General features: G+C 39.6%; 2 protein-coding genes across 2 annotated transcripts in view; one reads left to right on the forward strand and one right to left on the reverse strand.

Moving 5' to 3' along the window:
- wwk (white walker) overlaps positions 1 to 11,950 on the reverse strand; it is a 260,834-nt gene extending 248,884 nt beyond the window's left edge. Inside the window, exon 1 of the mRNA XM_067147682.2 lies at positions 11,700 to 11,950. Within this exon, the coding sequence (XP_067003783.2) occupies positions 11,700 to 11,820 (121 nt within the window). The 5' untranslated portion in view covers positions 11,821 to 11,950. The remainder of the gene's footprint in view (positions 1 to 11,699) is intronic.
- A 421-nt stretch (positions 11,951 to 12,371) lies between these two features.
- Positions 12,372 to 19,186, forward strand: part of LOC136874921 (meckelin) — a 162,085-nt gene continuing 155,270 nt past the window's right edge. The window contains exon 1 of the mRNA XM_067148633.2: positions 12,372 to 12,585. Coding sequence (XP_067004734.2) covers positions 12,408 to 12,585 — 178 coding nt within the window. The 5' untranslated portion in view covers positions 12,372 to 12,407. The remainder of the gene's footprint in view (positions 12,586 to 19,186) is intronic.

The raw sequence follows: 19,186 nt of genomic DNA on the forward strand, positions 1-19,186 counted from the left end.
AATGAAAACGTTGTTTTAGTAGTAGTAGTAGGATGCTACCAAACATGCTCCTTAAGGTAAATGGTTGTTTGTGCATGGAAAAGTTCAGTCCTCATCATCATCATCGCTGACTATCTCCAGTTGCCCACGTGTGGTGTATGAGCCCCCTCCATCTTTGTCTGTCCACGAACCACTGTTCTCTCATAATCTTCTCCTCTCTCCTTGACATCTTTCTTCACCAGATTGGTCCCTTTTCCTCTGGGTCTGCTCACTAGTCTTTTTCCTGTTACTTCTCTTTCACGTCTCTTCTTGCAGTCCTGCTTGCACTCATCCTTCCTACATGGCTTTCAGCTTGTTATACAGGTTACGCACGCATTTACGGTGAATCACCATTTCAATAAAAAAGAATAGCAGCAGACACTGATGGAAATATTTCTTCTCTCTTAGAAATTCAGAAAAAATCACAGGCCCATGGGAATAATGATATAAGGACCCAGACAACTAACCTTACTCTTAGGAGTGACACAATCCCACTGGGAATATCTTCCCAGTCCCCAGGGCATAATTTAATCAATAATATTCCCTTTCACCTTATCCTCCTGTGATTGCCTTTTTCTGACATTCTATAAACAAAACCCAAGCTGGCAGACTAATATGAGCGAGTTAGGATGCTAGCTAACTCAATCTCGGATGGAAACATCTTGTGCAGCAAATCAAGTCACTCTCTAAAGGTAATGACGTAAGATACACTGCTAAAAACAATACTGTAATTGTAAAATGAGAATATGAGCATCATTTCATAACACAAGAGCATTTAAAATTTTATTGAGTAATAAATATTGCCGATTTATGTGCTTATTTTAGATTTTCTTTAAATATGTATTTAAATTTAAAAAATGTGAAAATATATGTTTTTATGTGAAATAAGATCAGGTTTTAATGCTTGGGGATATACAATAGAAATAATAAGCATAAGGTTTCAGAAGTGGAAGGTCAACAATAGAACCCATTTTCATTATGAGACAACTAATGGAAAAGCATTGGGAGTACGGGAATGATATGGTGATGACATTCATTGATATTGAAAAGGCATATGACAGTGTCCCTAGGACGAAAGTTTGGGACAGTCTGGTGCAAAAAGGAATTGGACAGGGATTAATAAAAAATGATCATGGCATTGGATAAGGAATGTTGTTGTTGTGTGCAAACACAAGTTGGCAGGACAAGTTGGTTCAAAATAACTAGTGGGCTGAGACAGGGAAGTGTTCTATCACCAATCCTGTTTACAATAGTAATGGATGACATCATGAGAACAGCAAAAGCAGCATATGGAGGAAGAGAAATGAACATGATGTTATTTGCAGATGATATTGTGATCTGGGGAGAAGACGACAGGAAGGTTCAAGAACAGTTGAATGTGGTGAATGGGAAGATTGAAGAATGTGGATTGAAAATAAGTGTAGAAAAGAGTAAAACTCTTGTTATGACTAGAGGGGAGAAAGAAGGGAAAGGTCAGATTAGACTTGCAGACAAGCCCCTGGAAGTAGTGGAAATGTTTAAATACCTGGGGAGTGAATTCATGGAGAATGCTCGACTGGATGCTGAGATTAGTAAAAGGATTCAAGCTGGAAGTTGTTTCTATCATAGTGTAAGAAATATGTTATGGGACAAAGATGTGCCAATGGAAGCAAAGGATACTATGTACAAGATGTATTCCGTACCCATAACAACTTACGGAGCAGAAACTTGGACAATGACAAAGAAGGATGAGAGTCGAATACAGGCAGCCGAAATGAAATTCTTGAGGAGTATGATACAGAAGAGTAGAAGAGACAAAATAAGGAATGAGAAAATCCGGGAAGAAATTGGAGTGGAAAAAATGAATGATAGAATAGAGAAGAGCCGACTAAGATGATTTGGGCACATAAAGCGAATGAGCGACGAAAGAATGCCAAAAAAGGTGATGGAAATGCAAATCCAAGGAAGGAGAGGCCGTGGACGACCACGATTGAGATGGAAGGATACCATCCAACGCAGCATTATAGAAAGAAACCTGGACTGGGACACAGTGTTGGAGGAGGAGTGGTGGAAAGACTGAAGAAAGTGGAGAGGAACCATATTTGCCCCTACCCGGCTACAGCTGGATAAAGGGAAATGATGATGATGAAGCATTGTAAATTGTGTTAAAACATGTACAAGAAAAATATGTAATTACTGGTACATAAATATCCATTCCCTTATGATGAATTCAATGTCATCTACAATTAATTATATTCGATCACATGGATTCAATCATCGGCAGTTCCGGTCATTTCTGGCTGAAATTAATTGTGATCACAGTGATGTTGTGGTAATATTTTGAAATGCTTCTTTCATCTTCCTGAAGAAAACAGCACATTTATGAACACAAAACACAAAGCAGTGGCAGAATTTGGGGACGAAACTGGATGTGAGATTTATAAATACTCACAGATTTAACACAACACTTAATATTTTGAATAAGGTATTACAAGGGAAAGGAGTGCTTTTAAATGAAGTTCATTACAGTATATAATTATGTGTAAGCGTTCCACAATAAAACTGAAATAATTTTGACAGCAATTAGGAAGAGCATGTTATCACACTTTACATGTTGTACTGAGCTTCGAGAAGTGAACTCAAACAGTTCAGTGCCATATGATTGGTTTATTAAGTTGAGTAACTTATTGAAGAACGACTTTGAAAAGATATTTTAAAACCTTTCTGTGAGTGCAGAGAAAATTCAATTTGTTTGAAAATCCATTTGCAGTTGATGTCGGTGATGCAACTGTGCAACTACAGGTTGAATTAATTGAACTTCAGTGTTGTTTCCAATTAAGGGACAAGTTTGCAGAGGGAAATCTTATTAACTTTTATAGGGTGCTTAGTAATGAAAATTTTCTGACTATCTTAAAATTTACAAGAAAATACTTTGTGCATGTTTGAGAGTAGTTACATTAGTGAACAAACATTTTTCAAAAACAAAGTTTATAAAACTAAAATTACGTTTCTGGATCCGTGATGACCACCTACATTCCATTCTGAGGGTGGCTATGTCAAATCACAATATCTCCAGACATTTCAACACTGTCACTTCATTAATTGGTAAGTTTACCCAAAGTTACAGAGTATTGTTTACTTTTCTCAATTTATTTTGTATTGTGTGTCAGGTTATTGTTTGCATTGTTTAACAGCCATGTGAAAAGTTAGTTGGTGATGATGATGTTTGTTGTTTAAAGGGACCTAGCAGCTAGGTCATGGGCCCCTAATGGTACGAGGTGCAACGAAATGAAACAATAATTAAAACTTCAAAATACATCCACTGACTAGAATCTAAAAATGATCTGAAACCAATACAATCAGTGGATCCAATTCACAATGCCTTATTTTCTGGGATGATGCTTGTTGTCTAAAGGGGTCCAAAATCTAGGTCACCGGCCCCTCATAATAGTACTAATCACTGGTAAATCAGAACCATGGTGTTCTTCCTACAGTGGTACTAATCACAGATAACACAGACTCATGGTTTTCCTTGCATGGTGGTTCTAATCACAGGCAATGAAGACCCATGGTATGTCGCACATAATGGCTTCACTCAAAGGTAACATAGACCCATGGTGTTCCTCACATAAGGGTACTACTCACAAGCAACATAGACCCATGGTGTTCCTCACATAGTGGTACTAATCACTGGCCACGTATACTCATGATGTTGCTCATATACTGGTACTAACCATAGGCTCTGTAGACGCACGGTGTTTCACACATTATGGTACCACCCACAGGCAACACAGACTCCATGATGTTCCACACATAATGGTACTACTCTCGGGCAACACAGACCAATGGTGTTCCTGACATAGTGGTACCAATCACGGGTGATGCACAAACCCGTGGTGTTCCTCACATAGTGGTACTAATCACAGGCAACATAGACACATGGCGTTCCTCATATAGTGATGCTACTCAAAGGTAATGCAGACCCATTCTGAACACAGAGGAACCAACCCATTTGAGCATAGCGCTTGGCATCTATTCCCACTAGACACCAGTCTATGCAGCCGAGCGCCCGCTTCCCTGCCACGGTGGGATGTAAACGATGGTACTAAACACAGGCAATGCCCAGACCCGTGATGTTCGGCTCATAATGGTACTGCTCCTACGTAACTTAGCCCCATGATGTTCCTCACATGGTGGTACTAATCGCAAGTAACGTCAACCCATGGTGTCCCTCACGTAATGGTACCATTCACAAGTAGTCTCATGGTTCTAAGGCCATCACCCCTTGGCCCCACCTTTTTGTTGCCTCTTCTGACAGGCAGGGGATACCGTGGGTGTATTCTTTATCTGCGTCTGCCACTCATTGGGGGTCAGGGAGAGAAGATAGAAGGGATCCGACACTTCGAAAAATGAAGTACTGGACAAAGAAGGATAAGGGCAGTGAAGGGCATGAAAATGAAAAACTCCCTAGGCCTCGAATTCTCAAGGGAGGTTGAACAGGATAGATGAAAGTGAGGAGCCTGGCATAAGTAAGTGGAAGCAAAGCCAGGACTCAGCCTAGGGCCCCTTTTTTTAGCCTCTTATGACAGGCAGGGAATACCGTGGGTGTATTCTTTATCTGCGTCCCCCAACCAAAGGGGTAAAGGTTGGTTAGTTGGTTGGTAACTAATTGGTGATTGAAGAAGGGGGGGGGGGGGGGACACCTGGGTGTGCGAATGTTTGTGTGTGTTAGGGAAGAGGATGAGCGGAAAGGACAGGGGGGGATTGATATGCTGCCCGCGGTCGTTTAGGATTCTACCAATTGGTAGGATTCAGTCTCGGTTCATGTGGAACTGTAATATTTGTAGGAGCTCCACAAATGTAGGTTCGCTCATGAAGTGAGGCTGAATGCTGATGCTGGGCAGCATGAAAGAACTGAATGTTCCCGAAGAAGATGCAGCCCCTCATGTGCAAGAAGTGCCAAGTAGGACTGGATATTCAGTGCTGGTACAGCTTTCACACAAACAGTAGGACTACGCTGTAGCCTGTCGTACTAAATGGGCATGATGTTGAAAGTGAAAGATTCATTATTTTAACTTCAATTCTTTCTATTTGATATTATAATAAAAGTGAATATTTGATCAAATGTTCTCTTGTAATTCTTATGTTGTAATTATTTTATTTCTAATAACAACAATAAAGCCACTGTTCTGAAATGTATGTGTTCTGGTAACAGCATCAATCAATCAATCAATCAATCAATCAATCAATCAATCAATCAATCAATACTGATCTGCATTTAGGGTAGTCGCCCAGGTGGCAGATTCCCTATCTGTTGCTTTTCCTAGCCTTTTTCTTTAAATGATTTCAAAGAAAATGGAAATTTATTGAACATCTCCCTTGGCAAGTTACTCCAATCCCTAACTCCCTTTCCTATAAATGAATATTTGCCCCAATTCGCCCTCTTGAATTCCAACTTTAACCTCATATTGTGATCTTCCCTACTTTTAAAGACGCCACTCAAACTTATTCATGTACTAATGTCATTCCACGCCATCTCTCCGCTGACAGCTCGGAACATGAGAATTATAACGTGTAACATACCACTTACTGTTGATAATCTTAACCATTGACAAGGCTGATTCAAATATAACTATTTTATTTCTATACTACATTCATAACATACCACTTAGACGAGCAGCTCGTCTTCTTTCTCCCAATTCTTCCCAGCCCTAACTTTGTAATATTTTTGTAATGCTACTCTTTTGTCGGAAATCATCCAGAACAAATCGAGCTGCTTTTCTTTGGATTTTTTCCAGTTCTTGAATCAACTAATCCTGGTGATGGTCTTCCATACACTGGAACCATACTCTAGTTGGGGTCTTACCAGAGACTTATATGCCCTCTCCTTTACATCCTTACTACAACCCCTAAACACCCTCATAAACATGTGCAGAGATCTGTACCCTTTATTTACAATCTCATTCATGTGATTACCCCAATGAAGATATTTCCTTATATTAACACCTAGACAGCTACAATGATCCCCAAAAGGAACTTTCATCCCATCAATGCAGCAAATAAATCTGAGAGGACTTTTCCTATTTGTGAAACACACAACCTGACTTTTAACCCCGTTTATCATCATACCATTGCCTGCTGTCCATCTCACAACATTATCAAGGTCATGTTGCAGTCGCTCACAATCTCGTGACTTGTTTATTACTCTATACAGAATAGGATCATCCGCAAAAAGACTTACCTCGGATTCCACTTCTTTACTCATATCATTTATATATATAAGAAAAATTTTTTTGCTAGTGGTTTTACATCGCACCGACAGATAGGTCTTATGGCGACTTTGCCATGAAAAACCTTTATTCTCCCCTGCCATCGTTTCTTTGTTCTATTGTATGTGCCTTATAATGATTGCAAGCTGTCTTGTGTATTGTGTACTTTTGCATGTATTTTAAATGTAGGCCTATTCTTTATTCTGCTATGGGTTTCCCCTTAAAATAATAAATCTTGCTCTTGTTCCCCCGCATGGCTTCAGAAAAATCGAGAAGGTTCTCGCTCTGAAGCACCGCCCTTTGAATCTAGGCCCCCCTCTCTTCGCTTCACGGCCTTTCCCCTCTCTCCTCGCCCCTTTGAGGAGTTGCGTCAGACTTGTCCTTGGCCGCGACTTGCAGTGGAGACTCTGCCTCATGCAATTACCTTATGGCACTTAGGCTGTGAGTTCCCTTGTCGGGCTCTTTCCTCTGGCCCTTCGTCCCCGGTCACGTAGTGTGAAGGTAAGAGAGTGGGACTTTGTTTCCTTCCTTGGAATGTCTACGTATGGCATAGGCCTGAGGTATTAGAAAACGCATTTTATTAACATATATCCTTGTAAATTTGTAACGTTTTAGCTTCTCTTTGAGAACTCTAAGGGTGTGGACCTACTGGTGTTTAGAAGTTTGTATTATTTCGTAATGATGTTTTCCCCTTCGGGGAAGTGCCTGTACTATGGGCGATCTGAAACCTTCGTATGTAGAGGAATAAGCCTGTAATAAGTCGTGTACGTTTTCAAGATTGTATTTAGCGTTGTATGTTTATTCCGCTGTAAATTCCTTTGAGGGCATTTCTTATCATGCCATGGACAATTGATGTTCGAAATACGGACGCTATTAACTAGTTCGGTGCAAACTCTGGTTTCCCTTTGGTATTAAATTTGTTTAGCGTTCTCCGGTTATTTGGGAGTATGTTTTAATTTAAAATGTAATGTTTAATGAGGTCAGATAGCCAGGGTAAGCTCTAGCTGTTCGGAGTAAGAAACCTTTCTCTCATTTGTTGGAAACTGTATGGTACCTGTTTATGAGGACTGGTTCCCTCGTTGTTTTAAGATGGTTATAATGTATTCTTGTTTCTTAGTATTACTTAAATATGTTAAATAACTTCAATTTTGTGAAAACGGAGGAAGGCAACTTGTTTTATTTGTAAAATAAAGTTTTGGGCATATCTTATTTAACGTGCCTTATTATCCAGCCCCTAGGCCTACCGCTTCTTATAACACTGCTATTGGACCAATATTTCCGGAATACATCTGGTAGCAGACCGTGGGTTGAATGGGGCTAGTGTAGCGTTGGATGTACTTGACCGTTCTAGAGAGGTGTTCTCTCGGTGTCCTTTCGTCATGGCGTACTTCGGTTTATTTTTTTCCGCTGCTATAATGACTATCCGTGATGTAGCCTACCAGGGGTCTCTCCAAAAGGAGGAGCTGTTTTATGAACTGACTATTCGTAACCTCGAGTCTCGAGGTACGGTCCAAAATGATGAGGCATTATTGCGATCCAATTTAGACAAGCCTGTTATTGTGCCTCTCTATACTGACGGCGAGGTGGGCAGTGTCGCGTTCCTGATAGATACTAACTTAACTGATATTATCTCGGTTATGGAATTTTTGGAGAATGATCTTGCACCTAGCCACCAGTTGAGAAGGGTTCAAGGTCGGCTCATGCATATGTTCAGCGAATTGGGGATATTTTGTCATTAGAGCTAAATGATGAGATGAGGAGCCAGATGAAAGACTTGAAAGAGAGAGCGGTTTAATTATTGGAGAAAATTGATTTGCGGCCAGCGAAGCTGTTAGTCAAAACTAAATCTCTTCCTTCGGCTCCCTCTGTAAGTGGAGACGACTCGGGTCAACTCATAGGGAATGCAGAGGTCGGAAAGCAGTTACCCTTGCAATCTATTTTATCACTGAATAATTCTACCTTCTCCAATATCCCTCATCCCTTGACGCTAATGTTGAAGGGTGCCCCATATTATTCCGTCAATTCTGCTAGCGAAGTGGTAGCCTTTCTTCACTTTCTGGTGAAGTTCCAGGACCATGCTTTGGTTTTCGGAAAATCGCATACCCATATTTTACAGATCATTTATCCTTTGGCGACGGGGGTCTTGTCTCTTAGGATTGTTAAGGCTATCGCTGAACAGGCAACCCTACAACAATTCCACGCGCATTTATTAACTCATTTCATCCTGGCTAGGGCTTTAAATTTGTTCGTCCAAAAATTCTATTTCAGAGTCCAGCGTAATGACGAATTGTTAACCGATTTTATTTTGGACATCAAAAGTTACGCCAGGGTGTTCGCCCTCAATTTTTCAGAAGAGCAGATTGTCTCGACCATCGTTGAGGGCATAAACCCTTTGTATCGTTCTTGCGTATGTTTTGCAGCTCATCCCCGCAATTTTTCGGAATTGGAAGCGATGGTTGTCGCCGCTGAAGGAGTTTGTCACGTGGACACCTTACGTATGGGGAGTATTTCGTCGTTGTCCAATGAAGCCGGCGATCCTGATTCACGAAAACCAGTTAATCAGAGAAAATGTTACGAGTGCGGATCACATAAGCATTTGCGTAACCGTTGCCCTTCTCGGCCTTCGGGCGGCCGTCCAGCTGGCAGGGCCACCAATGCCAATGTCCTTCTTAGGAGTGGCGATATTGTCTGCTTCAAGTGTGGACTTGCGGGACACTTGGCGAGGAATTGTGTTGGAAGTTCAGCGTCCAGCTGACTAGGTAAGGGGGGTTTCGTGGCTTACGATCCCCCAGTGGATAATACCCCTCATGGTGCCTCTATTCAGCATTTATCAGGTACCTATCCGTCGGAGTGCTTACGGATCTCCGCGGATGTGAAAGGGAGTGTCCCCTTTATCAAAGTGGAAATGGGGTGCGAATCCGCATCGGCCTTACTGGACTCGGGTAGTGTGCTCTCCTTGGTTAGCGAGAAATGGTATGCCGCATATAAAGCGATATGTAAATTTCCTGATTTAGAACCGGTCTCTGTTTCGTGTGTATCAGCCAACTCTTCTAGAGTCGATGTTATGGGTTCCTTTACTAGTAAAATCCATGTTTCTAATTTTTCGTGGAATTTTTCCTTTTATGTAGCCAAGGATTTGTCGTGTCCCGTCATTTTGGAAAGTAATTTCTTTTCCTACTGCGGACTAGTTCTGGACTTACAGAATGGAGTTTGTTGGTTCAAGTTTTGTCAATCATTAAAAATCTCCTTGTGCTCATCTAATTCTGTATTTTTTCGTTCGATTGTGCGCCCTCAGAGTGTGATGGCGTGCGATCTTAGCCATCTGGCTAAGGATCAGGCGCAGTGTGTTAGGGAGCTGCGTGCGACACGTTTTTGGATGTGTTCTCCGAGGAATTGGACATGACCAGCATTTTGGAATAAAAAATTGAAGTATCTGATTCGACTCCCGTTAGAATTCCCCCCTACCATCTGTCTCCGCCTAAAATGAAGGCCTTGAAGGAGATCATCGAGAGGTTGCTTGACCAGGGGATTATTCAACCTTCTACTTCTGCTCATTCCTCGCCCATATTTCTCATCCCTAAACCCCAGAACAAGAAAATTGTGTTGCAGTCAGTCCCACTCCCGGATTTACGCACCCGAATGCCTAGTGTCACCTGTAGGTGACACCTAATTTTTGTCATTTCTGTAAAGGAATTTGGAAATTTGACTGAAGATTCCTCCATTAGATAGGAAAAGGACTTCAAGTTATCAACATCAGCAAAAATGACCACCTAACCAAGTAATGGGCATCGACGGGTTAACAGTGAAACCTACCAAGCTCGATAGCTGCAGTCACTTAATTGGGGCCAGTATCCAATATTCGGGAGATAGTAGGTTCGAACCCCACTGTCGGCAGCCCTGAAAATGGTTTTCCGTGGTTTCCCATTTTCATACCAGGAAAATGCTGGGGCTGTACCTTAATTAAGGCCACGGCCGCTTCCTTCCCACTCCTAGCCCTTCCCTGTCCCATCGTCGCCATAAGACCTATCTGTGTCGGTGCGACGTAAAGCAACTAGCAAACAGTGAAACCGCCAAAACAGTCACCTCTATTTGGGGGTCACATTAAGAAAACGTCATTTTCTCTGGAACTGATTCATTTTCCCATAAGGCTTGTGTACATGTGCTTTCATTTTAGCGGTCACCTACCACTGTGGTCAGTGGCCACATATATTTCATACAGAACTGTATTAAAAGGCTGGACACAACTGAATGAAGTTATGCGGTAGAACTTTCACTTTTGTGAGGTGCAATAAATGCATTTTATGTCTTCACTCTGACACCTACCAAAAAAAGTTGTAAAATACATTGACAGAAAATGAGGCATCATTATTGGCTTGATCTAAGAGAAGCGAATGATTTTGTTAACCAGTTGTTTACATGTGAGCATGCCAAAAAGGTGACAGTTGTCAATAATATTGTATATTATACAGTAATGATGTAAGATTTATTCTCCCATTTCAATATAACAATCAGAATACAGTGACCACCTGTTCTAATGGCTATTACAAAAAAAAAAAAAAACTAATGCCCGCATAAGGCAAGTTTCACTGTAATTGTATTCCTAATAAGTCAAATGACCACTGTGGTAGGGATCGCATTACTCTTGTTCTAACAACGTGTACCCTTATGTTATTGAATGAATATACATGTGAGTAGGTAGGCCTATTGCGAAGACGGGTTACATGTTAGAAGTGGCTGGCAGGAGACTAAAAGGATCAAAACCACGATAAGCCGATACTCTTCATAAAGATCTGAAGAGCATCAATCTCCACCCTGTCACAGCCCAGGACAGAACTAAATGGAGACAACGAATCCGCGTAGTGGACTCCCACTAGGAGGAGCAAACGCTGGAGGGAAGGAGGTATGCTACTGATATTGGAATGGAAACTTGTGTGAAGACTCTCATGAAAACTGTAATAAAATTACAGTAAGTGGAAGTATTTATAAGCCAAAAATGTTACAGTACACAAACTTTACAAGATGTTAAAAACTGTAAAGAATTTTATGTAATGAACCTTCGTTTCACTCTTAAATATAACGAACTTGATTGTACATAACCCCCTTTTTTTAGGCTACACAAGAAGGGTTTGATACACCTTGGAAAGTTAACCTCCATCATAAATGTAACTTGAACCAGATAAGATGGTCGAATGCGTATTAGTCATGTACTGAAAATCTGCTGTGAAATTTGTATAACTCTAAATAACTGTCTGGCTATTATACAACTAAGGTATATGATGGCTAAATAACGAACGAACGAACGAACGAGGATCTGGTTTGGATGGAAGTTTAGCCTAAAAATCACCGCCGAAGTCTTTCCCTTCCTTCTCATAGCACCGTTCCCATCCAACAATACGCAGAACAAGTAAGAGATTATCTCTAGAATATATTTACCTTTTTCGAAACTTTTCTTCGCACATGCTAACAATTTTCGATGCCTTATAGCTGATTCACTTTCAACAACCTCCGGCTTTTCTGGATTTTGATCCTGGGCTTCAGATTCGGTGGATTCCATTTTAGATTAAAAATAAACACCTGCGTAACAGTAAATGGCTTTGCTTAACAACATAAAATATTCGTACACTATGACACGAAATTAATTCCACCTATTATCCTACTAATTTGTTCACAACACGAAAAGTCCTGCGCCACACCATTATTTCATGTTGTATACAACTCCATCTACACTGTGATTGGTGGAACAGAAATTCCTACGTTCTTATTGGCCACAGTAATGCCGTGCCTACCGATATTGACAGATTTAAGAATATTGCTGTTTTTTCTTCGAAGTTGGCTGCAATGTAATAAGGTAAATTAAGTAAGAACATGCGAACAGTCTTCTCGTCCGTGTTCGGGTCGAAAGCTTGTACCGGTACCAAATAGCACGATTCTCATTTAAGACCAATGTCTATAAATATCTTCTAACGAAGATGATGATTGATACATTTTCCTGCTTCATACTCTATTACGTCTAAGAACTCTTTGGATCAATAAACTTTATATATTTATTCTTAGTTTGGAGCATTTGTTTACATTTTTTTGAAATACAATTTGAAATGTAAACAAACTCTTGAACTTGCATAACCTTCGAAGTGCGTGACGATGGGCTGGCCAGCTGTAGTTATTATCAGTATGATGCCTTTCTTGTCTCACGCTTTTTCAGGAGAAATATTTTTCTACCATGATCCCACATTTTGTACCGAGAACGAGTATTTCAGTGTGCTGAAAATAAATTGTATGCCTTGTGACGCTGAACGAAATTTGGAGCCAACTGTTGATAGTAATATAAATATGACATATTATTTTAAAGTTAACTCTTGCACATAAACCTGCATGTTATTTTTATAACATCTAATTGGATCTTTATATAGCACATTTTACTGTCTGTAATGCACTGGTCTAATGCATTAGACTATTGTCAGTACTGAAACTTCCTGGTTCTGATGTTTGTTTTGTTAATACCACACATTTAGGTTGTATGAACTGTGCTTCTGTTGAAACTTTTTATGCTGTCAATAGTTTTGTTGATTTAAAAATAGTAAACAAAAATTAGCTTGCCAAAAAATGTATTATCTACTACTTATACACAGACTTGCAAACTGGTGTCAGAACTTCTGAAGTATGTAAGACCTGCTAAAGTAGCCACTTTAAAATTGCAAAGGTGGGAGTCATCAGGTTAATTTTGTGAAACCTTTCTCATACTTTATTAGTACTTGAAAGTATTGAAGGGTACCGGTATTCAAAAGAAACAGGAAAAGCTGAAATTTTAGGAGCGATATAGCTTTAGGAAAGATAGATCAACATTTGACTTGAAGATTATACTCAGGCACGTGATGGAGAAAATATGGGAGTTTGGGAAAGATTTGTTTATAACATTTATAGACATTGAGAAGGCCTACTAATAATAAGAATATATTGCGAGTAGAAGTCTGGGTCATTCTCTGCCCTTTTCCTTCGCCTGGTTAAGAGCAATTCCTGTTCCTGCTGTGTGGATGGAAGTGGCAGTCTGATTCTCAAATCAGAGAAGCCCTACTGCAGTGAACCAAGCCAGTTGTTTTCGGATGCCCTGAGAAAAAGCAAGTAGAAAGAGCAGAAGCTTTGTGTATAAAAGAGAACAAAGATAGGAGGAACAAAATTGTCTGATGTGGAAACAGGCCTTTAGCACGAAAGCATGCTGTCCCCCATACTCTTCATCGTAGTCATGTATGAAATCCATGTGTGTATAAAACAGAAGATGGGAATAAAACACAGCACAGATCATGTTGTTAATAGATGACATTGTGATTCATTCATTCACATGCTAAAGGCAAGGCCTTGTCGCTGCAACTACATTTGTCTCTTCTCTGCTGAGCATTTCAAGTCAGCATATTTCTTGAAATTACTGAGCTCGATATCTGCAGTCGCTTAAGTGCGGCCAATATTCAGGAGATAGTGGGTTGGAACCCAACTGTCGGCAGCCATGAAGATGGTTTTCCGTGGTTTCCCATTTTCACACCAGGCAAATGCTGGGGCTGTACCTTAATTAAGGTCACGTCTGCTTCCTTCCCACTCCTAGCACCTTCCTGTCCCATCGTCGCCATGAGACCTATTTGTGCAATTTGCAAAATTTCTTGAGATTCAGTCTGTCCATCACGGAATCTAGGTACTTCTTCCTCAGTCTTCCTCTTTCCTTCTTCATCAGAACTTTTCTTCCAACATGGCCGTGAGGAACTTGTTATGACGTAGCCTAGCGTGTGGCAACGGAATATGGTTTTCCTCTTTTCTATAGTGATGATCAACTCCCTTGTTTCATTTCCTTAAGGACCCTTCCGTTAGACTTTTTCTTTGTCTAACTTATATTCAGATTCCTCCTCCATCTCCACATTTTCATTGATTCCAGGCGTTTTAGAATATAAAGACTCGTTAAGACCCATATTTTGCAGTCATACAGCAAAACACTCCACACGAACATTTTGACAAATTCTTTCCTAATTTTAATGTTTATGTTCCTACTTGTCAGAAGTTGTTTCCAGTTACTGAAGGTGTTTTGGGGCGTGCAGCTGTGAGCTTGCATCCGGGAGATAGTGGGTTTGAGCCCCACTGTTGGCAGCCTGAAGATGGTTTTCCGTGGTTTCCTCATTTTCACACCAAGCAAATGCTGGGACTGTACCATAATTAAGGCCACAGCCACTTCCTTCCCACTCCTAGGCCTTTCCCATCCCATTGTCGCCATAAGACCTATCTGTGTTGGTGCAATGTAAAACGAAATTTAAAAAAATAACTGAAGGTGTTTTAGCTAGGGCAATCCTGATTTCTGTGGTGCATCTATTGTCCTGTGCTTCCCAAGTAGCAAAATTGACTGACGCCTCGTACGGTTTCATTACCTATCGTAATGTTTATTGGTATCTCCTCATTTGATTTCTTGACAACTAATACTTTTGTTTTCAAAGTGTTTAGTTTCACTTTTGATTCTTGTAGTGTTGATGTCAAAACTCGCAGCATTTTACTTAGTTCCCTCACTGAATCTGCAATTAATGCAATGTCATCGGCAAACCTTATAGAGTGGATTTTTTATCTGTTAATTTTAATTCCTTTGATCTTTTGCTTAAATTTTGATACAGCCTCTAGAGTGAAAATGCTGAACAAATATGGAGATAGTGCGCAACCTTGTCCCATTCCCGTTTTGATGTCCATTCATTTCTATCGCAGTGCTTTGTTTTCTTTACAGGAGTAAAATAAGTCTTCTGTCCCTCCAGTCCAGTCCTATGATCTTCATAGTCTTAAAGAGCTGTTTCTAGTTTACTTTATCAAAGGCTTTCTCTATATCTACAAATGCAAAGTATGTCTTCCTGTTAACACTTATTCTTTTTTCTAGAATAGTTCTTAATGCTAGGAGAGCTTCTCTTGTGCTCTTCCCAGTTGTAAAATAAAACTGATCCTGATATGTATATTGTTGAATTTTATTGTTAGTGTTCTATAGCTGAAACACTCAGTTGCATTTCCTTTCTTTGGTAAGTTAAACGGTCCTAATTTTAGTAAAGTCTTCAGGAATTTCACCACGTAATAGCTTCATGCAATGATATTGTGCAGTTGTTGTTTCATGCTTTCTCCTATTCCCTTGAGAAGTTATGCTGATATGTCATCCGGTCCTGTTGCTTTCTTGCCCTTTAATTGCTTTAGTGGTAGGTCCAGTTCCTCCTGTGTGATTATTGGTCCCATAATTTCTTCTTTCACTATCTGTTCAGGTTCAAGATATTCAGGAATTGCTATTACTTCATCGTACTACAGGTCTTCAAGATACTGGTATTCCTTCCAGCGTTTTGCAGTATTTTCACTATCAATAAGTAGTTGCCCATTCTTATCTTTTATAACTGTACTTTTTGTTTTAGGTTTATATTGTAGTGATTTGATCAATCAATCAGTCAATACTGATCTTCATTTAGGGCAGTTGCCCAGGTGGCAATCCCTATCTGTTGTTTATCTAGCCTTTTCTTAAATGATTTTGAAAGAAATTGGAAATTTATTGAACATCTCCCTTGGTAAGTTATTCCAATCCCTAACTCCCCTTCTTATAAATGAATATTTGCCCCAATTTGTCCTCTTGAATTCCAACTTTATCTTCATATTGTGAACTTTCCTACTTTTAAAGACTCCACTCAAACTTATTCGTCTACTAATATCATTCCATCATTCCCAGTATGCCACTTGGTCAAGCAGCTCGTCTTCTTTCTCCCAATTCTTCCCAGCCAAAACTTTGCAACATTTTTGTAACGCTACTCTTTTGTCGGAAATCATCCAGACACCCAGAACAAATAGAGCTGATTTTCTTTGGATTTTTTCCAGTTCTTGAATCAGGTAATCCTGGTGAGGGTCCCATACATTGGAACCATACTCTAGTTGGGGTCTTACCAGAGACTTATATGCCCTCTCCTTTACATCCTTACTACAACCCCAAAATACCCGTATAACCATGTGCAGAGATCTATACCCTTTATTTACAATCCCATTTATGTGATTACCCCAATGAAAATCTTTCCTTATATTAACATCTAGATACTTACAATGATCCCCAAAAGGAAATTTCACTCCATCAACGCAGTAATTAAAACTGAGAGGACTTTTCCTATTTGTGAAACTCACAACCTGACTATTAACCCCGTTTATCAACATACCATTGCCTGCTGTCCATCTGACAACATTATCGAGGTCACGTTGCAGTTGCTCACATTCAGGGAAACGGGGTGGCCTAGGGAGCGGTGATAAGGGAACAGGGAACTGGAAATCAAGTAGGGATGACATAAAATTGTTCGAGTTGAACTGTAGAAGTATTGTAAAGAAAGGAATCGAATTAAGTAATTTAATAGATATATATTTACCAGATATTGTAGTAGGAGTTGAATCATGGCTGAGAAATGATATAATGGATGCAGAAATTTTCTAACGGAACTGGAGTGTGTATCGTAGAGATAGGAATGGTGGGAGGAGGAGTATTCATTCTGGTGAAAGAAGAATTTGTAAGCTACGAAAAAGTTAAAGATGAGATACATGAAATTCTAGGTGTAAGGCACATTTCTAAAGATAATAGGCAACTTGAAATATTTGGAGTGTACAGACCGGGAAAGGGTAGCACTGACATGGATTCAGAATTATTTGATAAGATAATCAGCGATGTAGGAAACGACATAGAAAGAAATGTGATTGTAGCTGGAGATCTGAATTTACCAGGTGTCAATTGGGAAGGAAATGCGGACGACAGGAAGCATGACCAACAAATGGCAAATAAGTTAAAATGGGAAGGACAGCTAATTCAGAAAGTGATGGAACCAACCAGAGAGAAAAATATCCTGGATGTGGTGCTGATAAAACCAGATGAGCTCTATAGAGAAACTGAAGTAATAGATGGTATTAGTGATCATGAAGCTGTTTTTGTCGTAGTTAAAAATAAATGTGATAGAAAGGAAGGTCTTAAAAGTAGGACTATTAGGCAGTACCATATGGCTGATAAAGCAGGCATGAGGCAGTTTCTAAAAAGTAACTGTGATCGTTGGAAAACGGTAAATAAAAATGTAAACAGACTCTGGGATGGGTTTAAAGAAATTGTTGAGGAACGCGAAAACAGGTTTGTACCTTTAAGGGTGGTAAGGAATGGTAAAGACCCACCTTATTATAATAGAGAAATAAAGAGCCTAAGAAGGAGGTGCAGACTGGAAAGAAATAGAGTTAGAAATGGCTGTGGAAGTAAGAAGAAATTGAACGAACTTACTAGAAAATTGAATCTAGCAAAGAAGTCAGCTAAGGATAACACGATGGCAAACATAATTGGCAGTCATACAAATTATGTATAGGTATTTTAAGACAGAAACAGGTTCCAGGAAGGACATTCCACGAATAATTAATGAACAAGGAGAGTGTGTATGTGAGGATCTTCAAAAGGCATAAGTATTCAGTCAGCAGTATGTAAAGATTATTGGTTACAAGGATAATGTCCAGATAGAGGAGGAGACTAAGGCTAAAGAAGTATTAAATTTTACATATGATAACATTGACATTTACAATAAGATACAAAAGTTGAAAACTAGAAAATCGGCTGGAATTGTTAAGATTTCTGGGGATGTACTAAAGACAATTGGTTGGGATATACTACCATTTCTGAAGTACGTATTTGATTATTGTTTGGTCGGAGGAGCTATACCAGATGAATGGAGAGTTGCTATAGTAGACCCTGTGTATAAAGGAAAGGGTGATAGACATAAAGCTGAAAATTACAGGCCAGTAAGTTTGACATGCATTGTACGTAAGCTTTGGGAAGGCATTCTTTCTGATTATGTTAGACATGTTTGTGAAATTAATAACTGGTTCGATAGAAGGCAGTTCGGTTTTAGGAAAGGCTATTCCACTGAAGCTCAACTTGTAGGATTCCAGCAAGATATAGCAGATATCTTGGATTCAGGAGGTCAAATGGACTGTATTGCGATTGACCAGAAAATGTTGAACAGTTACATGTTTTCTCTGATGGTTCTCCTGGCCAAAATAAGAACCATACGGTCATAAGACTAATGCTAGGCCTGGCAGTTTCAAATCTATTTAAGGAGATCAGACAGTACTTTCCCGAGAGGGGTCATTCATTCCTACCATGCGACAGGGACTTTGGGGTATTTAAGAAAAACATTTAAAAAGTAGACAGAGTTTATACTATCGAAGAGTATATGGCAATTATTGTAAACAGCAAGGCAAATGTTACAGTTAAGTTAGTAGACTCAAGTGCAGTATTTAATTTTGACAAGTGGTGGCCTGAGTTTAAAAAAAAAAGTGACTGGATCAGCTGAAACATTGACAAAGAATACTCCTCATGCTGGGAAGATTGCATTTTCTCCTTCTTCGTTTAAAGAATACAGATATAGGGCAGAGAAACGAGGAGTTCCTGTAGCACTTCCCTTCATAGACAGCATTGTGAAACATAAGTTTCATCTTGGGAAAGGTAACTTTTGCACATTTTCCTTGCAACCAGTGGCAGCATATCCAGAGGGTGGGGTTCCAATAAAAGTTGAGAAGATTAAGGACTTGCGTAAACTGTTGAAATATGTTGCAAATGAGGATGCTTTGGCATTTTATTTAGACATTATTTCGCAGCCAATGAATTCCCCTTAGGTTAGTAGTCTCGGTTGTAATACTGCAGTTATTTGGCGCTTCAAGGTCATTTGTATTTGTTTTCCCTGTCTTTTTTTGTTGCATAAACTGTAAACAGTGCTTATGTATTGCATTATGCTATGTTTAATATATAACAAAGGTTGGTATAGTTCATATGAGAGATTTATTCCTAACCCCCAAATTTTTTTCGGTGTTATTGGAGAAAGGAACTAAGTCAAAAAGTTCAAACGGTCATAAAATTTATAAATTTTTCT

Source organism: Anabrus simplex, chromosome 5 (genome assembly GCF_040414725.1).
Source record: "Anabrus simplex isolate iqAnaSimp1 chromosome 5, ASM4041472v1, whole genome shotgun sequence".
Taxonomy (NCBI): Eukaryota; Metazoa; Arthropoda; class Insecta; order Orthoptera; family Tettigoniidae; genus Anabrus; species Anabrus simplex.